At 40.9% G+C, this 6,125-nt stretch overlaps 1 protein-coding gene across 1 annotated transcript; it reads right to left on the bottom strand.

Annotated features, from left to right (window-relative positions):
- Window positions 1-1,992: 1,992 nt before the first annotated feature.
- Window positions 1,993-5,850, bottom strand: LOC100121527 (pro-resilin). Its single transcript, XM_001605087.6, has 4 exons — window positions 5,305-5,850; window positions 3,407-3,862; window positions 2,626-3,325; window positions 1,993-2,537 (listed from the first exon to the last, which is right to left on the bottom strand). The coding sequence occupies exons 1-4, from the start codon at window positions 5,378-5,380 to the stop codon at window positions 2,444-2,446; spliced, it is 1,326 nt and encodes a 441-aa protein (XP_001605137.1). The 5' UTR covers window positions 5,381-5,850; the 3' UTR covers window positions 1,993-2,443.
- Window positions 5,851-6,125: the final 275 nt, after the last annotated feature.

Raw genomic sequence — 6,125 nt, 5'->3', positions numbered from 1 at the left:
TCTCGTTACTAACGACTATAAGTAATAACTGTTGATTATTGAAATATAACGAAAAATGTAATGAAATACAAAGTAATATGAGTCGTCAAGTCATCGAACACACGGATATATATTATAAATCGTTTGTTTATTATTGCCGTTATATAATTGAAAAAGAAGACAAAGTTGCCACTGTACAGATCTATCCAAACCTACAAATAAACTAATATGTGTATATATAAACAAATTCGTATATCACTCGTCGTCCATAATCTGGGGAGTATAATTGTAGCCCAGAGAGATATATATATAATTGAGCTCATCGTTTTATTTATGTCTCTGCAGATAAATGTTTGCGAGTAAGCGATGCAAAAAGTAAGTATTACTTGTATACAATATACGGTGTCATTTCCTTTAGTTGTCACCAATCTCTATTCGAACGACTTATCGGTAATTTTTAGACGATCAAAAGACGCATTCGATACGAAGAAATTAAAAATTTTACTGACATTTTTACTCAATCCGAAGTAAGTATAAGAGATGAGGGATAAAAATTCGTGTAAGAAACAACAAATGTCTTTTAAACAAATTCTCGTAATTGTCGTGGAAATCGATATATCAATTTATATAAATATACAAATTTAAAAAAGCTGTGTAAATCAAATTCTTCAGTGGGCACGACGATGACGAGCTTACGCTCAATCGACGTGCGCGCATTTGTCGTAAATGTATCTTCGAGGAGGAGTTTATGAATGAGACGCTTGATTAATCGTGCTCACCTTTTTTTATCCTACATATATAAACATATCGTGTGTATTGCGCGTCATTTTAGCGTGTAATCTCCAGACGATCAACGCAGAAAACTAAACATATCATGAGAAGTGTGAATTGTTGTTACTATATATAGGATATAAGCTTTGACAAAACAACAAAATATACATATCATATGTCGAGGAGAAACAAAGCAAATACATGAAAGTACGTATATTATTCAAACGGTTAATTTGTTATTCCATCGATTGACTACATTCCTTTCAAATTTATACGCTCGAAAAATCCGATGAACTAGATTCTTCAAAGTCAATCGAACGCCTCGATCTCGAAGTGTTGGCTCTGCTTTGACTATGATTTTGCAGTGTGAAACGCAAAAGATCCGCAATAATAACCGTGTTCGTTCAGTCAATCGGTCAAATAAGCGATTAAGTAATAATTAGAGATGTCCTTATAAAAGTGAATAACGTGAATTTACTGGATTATAAAAGAAATGTTATATCGTATTAATGAAATGTACCATATTATAATATAAATATATATACAAATATAAATATATACATACGACATTATAACTGTATAATTGCGCAAATGAAGTCGAAATATGTTGATTGTCAATGTTAAAAATAAACAGTGTACAAAAAGAATAACTTTAATTTTCTTCATTTTTCCACGCACACTTTAAAAGTTTTATTTAAATTTTTGCTAAAAAAATATGCTAATGCATTTCAAAATTACGGTCTACTCCTTGTTTGCCGGAGAAAATCAAATATAGATTCGCAGGCTATTTTCGTGGTTGTGCAACTGTAGGTTAAATTGCAGGGGTTTACGTGTACAGAGAAGGCAAGAATAGAAAGACTCTACTTGTTTATTCATGAATTCTTGGTAGCTGAGTCAAGTGAATCAATAAATTGCGTAACTAGCCAAGTACTCGCCTTCCTGGGTGTCTAAAACGATAACATTCGCAATTAGGAGCTATTTATAACTTCCTCTCGATGCTGTAGTTAAATTCGTTAAAAAATCTTACTTTTCTTTTATTATTAATAATCCGTTTTACCCAGTACAAGGAGTAACGAGTACTTCGACCTGAAAATAAAATAAGGAACGTTCCCTCGAATTGGTGAGTAAACTATTAATATTTTATTCACTCATGCATGCGTAATAATTGTATCATTCTGTTTGAAAAATGGTTTCTTAGAGTGTGATGGAATGATAGAAAGTGGAAATAATAAGACGAGCGAGTTATAAAAAGGAACATTTTTTTATTTTTTTTTTCGTTTCTTATGTCATTATATTTATCATCGGTACAAAAAGACGCTCTTACATAATAAATAAATTATACACTGAGAAAAAAGCTGATTTAATAATAATAAAGATTCAAAATCCTTAAACTTGAAAAAATTTGTACAAAGCATAGCATTCTTAATAAAAAACGCTAAAATTTAAACTAAAAGGGCAAAATGAATCACTCCCCTTAAAAACCTCCGATACGGCAGCACAGTCATTGCTAACTTTAACAATAGAGAATCTTTACAGACATAAAATAAAAATACGAGTATGCGCGCTATAACCGAAGTAAAAAAAGTCGTTTTTAAAGAAATGATTGATTCTGACCTGCAAACGCAAGTTTTCTTAGATCTTCGGATTAAACGCCTCAATATTCGTGAACTTTGAACTTGGCTTATCTCTTAACTTAATATTGGTAACCTCCGTTGCTGGCATAGCTTTGTCCACCTCCGCTGCTGGGAGCACCGTAGCTCGACGATGGTCGGCTCACTGCGTTCGAGCTTTAGACAAATTGAAATAAAAGTTATAACTTCAAGAACTAAATTCACGCTAAGATTAGAAGATATTGAAAGAAAAACGCATTCTCACCTGCCACCAAAGCTAGGAGCGCCATAGCTGGAAGAAGGGGCGCCACCTCCGAATCCACCGCTGCCTCCGCTGGATGGGGCACCGTAGCTGGATGAAGGAGGTCCGTAGTTGGACGAGGGACGGCTGGGTGCTGGGGCACCGTAGGAAGAGGATGGGGCACCACCTCCGAATCCACCACCGAAGCTGCCGCTGGATGGAGCACCGTAGCTGGAGGATGGACGTCCACCACCGAATCCGCTGCCACCTCCGAATCCAGATCCACCGGAGGATGGAGCACCGTAGTTAGAGGATGGGCGGCTGGGAGCACCGTAGTTCGAAGATGGGCGGCTTGGGGCACCATAGCTGGAGGAGGGACGGCTGGGTGCTGGGGCACCGTAGTTAGACGAGGGACGGCTGGGTGCTGGGGCACCGTAGTTGGACGAGGGACGGCTGGGTGCTGGGGCACCGTAGGAAGAGGATGGAGCACCACCTCCGAATCCACCACCGAAGCTGCCGCTGGAAGGAGCACCGTAGCTGGAGGATGGCCTGCCACCTCCGAATCCGCTACCACCTCCGAATCCAGATCCACCGGATGATGGAGCTCCGTAGTTCGAGGATGGACGGCTTGGGGCACCGTAGTTGGAAGAAGGACGGCTGGGAGCTGGGGCACCGTACGAGGAGGAAGGTGCACCACCTCCGAAGCTTCCGCCGAAGCTGCCACCTACAGATTGTTCGGAGTGTTTAGCAGCATCCATTGAAAGAGATCGATGCAAAAATCGGTAAAAAACCATCGACAACTTACCGCTGCTACCTCCGAAAGATCCACCAGCAGAGGGAGCACCGTAGCTGGACGAAGGAGGTCCGTAGGAGTTAGAGGGGGCGCCACCTCCGAAGGATCCACCAGCTGATGGAGCACCGTAGGACGACGAAGGTGCGTTTCCACCGAAGGATGGAGCTCCGTACGATGAGGAAGGAGCACCACCACCGAAAGATCCACCAAAGCTTCCACCGGAAGAGGGAGCTCCGTAGGAGGACGAGGGGGCGCCACCTCCGAAGGATCCTCCAGTCGAGGGAGCACCGTACGAGGACGATGGAGCACCGCCACCGAAGCTACCGCCGAATCCACCTCCTGAGGAAGGTGCTCCGTAGCTGGACGAGGGGGCGCCACCACCGAAGCCGCCACCGCCGCCACCACCTCCACCAAGATTTGGTGTGCCGTAGCTCGTGGACGGTGGGAGGTAGTTTCCGGAGATCGGGGCTGGAAACAGAAAAACGTTCAAGTAGTACCTCGTCGTATTCATTTTTAAATATTTTATGGACATCCAAATTCTTCACAAAAAGAGAGCATTTACGAAAGCGAAATTATACGGGTCATTTTAAACTAAAATCACACTATTGCAATGCGGTATTTGAGTAGAGATAATCAATCACTTGCACTTTTGCATCTCACGCTGTACATCGCATCCTTACGCTGATGACTTTATATTAAGCACGCAAGCTAATCAAGCATCGAATCCGTCGCTTCACTTTTGTCGATTGCAAATTCACACGCTTTTTATTATTGAAAATAAAAATTGGGAAAACCGTCGAAAACAGCATTAGTTAATTGAGAAGCGGTTGCGAAGCCGGACTAAATTGGAAGAAAAATTATATTCCGAATAATTATGTTAAGCACTTGAACTTTCTACTCCCGATGCTTTTCCTGCCATTAATGACCGCAGTTGTTATCATCAACGCGCGCGCATTGCAACGACTTGCACCGAGTAATATTTCGTACATGCAAAAAAAAAAAAAAGAGGAAGTCCGGGTACTTTGTTTCCGTAATTCTGCAATTTCATCTCGCGTTAGGAGATAATCGATTGACGATGTATTACGACGTTTGCGGTGGGGAAGGAAAATTGTACACCGCATGGAAACACTAATTGAAATAGACTCGCAACATCCCGGCGATGATATTGGGAAATCGAATTAAAACAAGCGGTCTTTAGTTCGGAGGGAAAATTCAAATCTTATATTTCCTATAATTGAGCCCGGCGCACATTGCGACGCTAATTACGCTCTTGTTGAGAGTGAATCTCCCACACTTTCACTGTATATACTCGACGCGACAAAACTCGCGCATACGCACATACGCAACGAGATAGAAAGGCAGTAATTTGCGAACAGGGCGATATTAATTATATTTAACAACCCTGACGCGAATTATTTTTCTTTTTTCACTCCTTTGAATTTTTGCACGTACAGGTGATTATCGATGTAGTAAGGATAGTTGCGAGTCTGAGGTAATAAAGTGAAGGAATTATTTTTCTATTTAGATGGTTACGCTTTTAATTAGTTTTAATGGTATATAGATAAGAACGAATCGGCGCCAATTAATGTTTACAGAAAGCGGGCGCAAATTATTATAAAATTTAATTGGCGTGTATATAATGAGTGAAAAAACACACTTATGTTACAATTTGTAATTTAATATCCTTCGCTATAATTTTGTATTTTATAACGATTTAATATCGAACTTTTCATTGAAAAATTATGACACTAAAATTTGATTTGTAAAAAAACGATGGCTCTGCGCATTCTCAAAATTATTCAATAAAACTGGTAAATTTGTTCTCTCAAAACACACAAGCTCGCTCGAATTCTCCCTAATACCCCTATGATGAAAAGCCAATAGAACTTAATAAACTTGTCAATAATCACCCTCAGCGCGGAAGGCCGGCAGCGCAGTGGCGAGCAGCAGCGCCATCGGCAGCCAACAAGTCTTGAAGCTTCTCATGTTGCTGGTGGCAAGTATCACACTCGAAATAAAAAAAGATTTAATCGCGAGACGAAGGAAAAAAAAAAAAAGAAGTGCACACACTCGCGAACAGCAACGGAGCCGATGTGAGAGCTCGTCGTCGCTTAGCTGCGATTCCGTTTCTAACACGCTTTAAACACGGCGAATCTCGCTTTTATAGCCGTAGCTGCTCTTTCGGAGAAAGTACAAGAGCCGCGCTGTGTATAGGTAGGGAACCATAACAGACGCGAGTGGGGAAACCTCGCGCTATACACTCCTGCAGCGCTCTCGAGCTGGAGAGGAGCGAAAAAGATGCGTCTCTTTTTCTTTCGACTCTCCGTCTACGTATACCGTGTTTATACGCGTGCTGTTGTCTTGTATGCATACGTTGGAGAAGAAGAAAAAAAGGAAAAACGTGTAGACTCGTAGATGGGAGATATAGGCTTATGGATTGTTTTTTTTTTTTTTTTCTTTTGCGAGGAACACGTTTCCTCCTCGTAGAGGTGTATGCGTTTCCGCTCTTATGCCTGCAGGAGCTGCAGTTTATATCTGTTTACTCCGATATGTTTCCGCTGTTATGCCGGCGTTTTGACTTTGCATACGCGGATGTGTAATTGTTTCTGCGATAGATGAGCGATTCGCCGGATGAGTTTAATGTATAGGGATCGGTCTTTTTCCACTTGAAAATTAAAGACTGATTTTTAATAATTCAAACACGCAAACAAATAAATTGCAGATTACGATA

This window comes from Nasonia vitripennis, chromosome 4 (assembly GCF_009193385.2).
Source record: "Nasonia vitripennis strain AsymCx chromosome 4, Nvit_psr_1.1, whole genome shotgun sequence".
In the NCBI taxonomy this organism is placed as follows: domain Eukaryota; kingdom Metazoa; phylum Arthropoda; class Insecta; order Hymenoptera; family Pteromalidae; genus Nasonia; species Nasonia vitripennis.
Note: the sequence above shows the minus strand (reverse complement) of the source record. Positions and strands in the feature narration are given on the sequence as shown.

Coding starts and splice junctions, on each gene's coding strand:
- LOC100121527 (XM_001605087.6), bottom strand. CDS start 5,380: ATGAGAAGCTTCAAGACTTGTTGGCTGCCGATGGCGCTGCTGCTCGCC. Junction 3,863..5,304: donor GCCGGCCTTCCGCGCTGAGG/GTGATTATTGAC, acceptor TTCTGTTTCCAG/CCCCGATCTCCGGAAACTAC. Junction 3,326..3,406: donor ATCTTTCGGAGGTAGCAGCG/GTAAGTTGTCGA, acceptor AACAATCTGTAG/GTGGCAGCTTCGGCGGAAGC.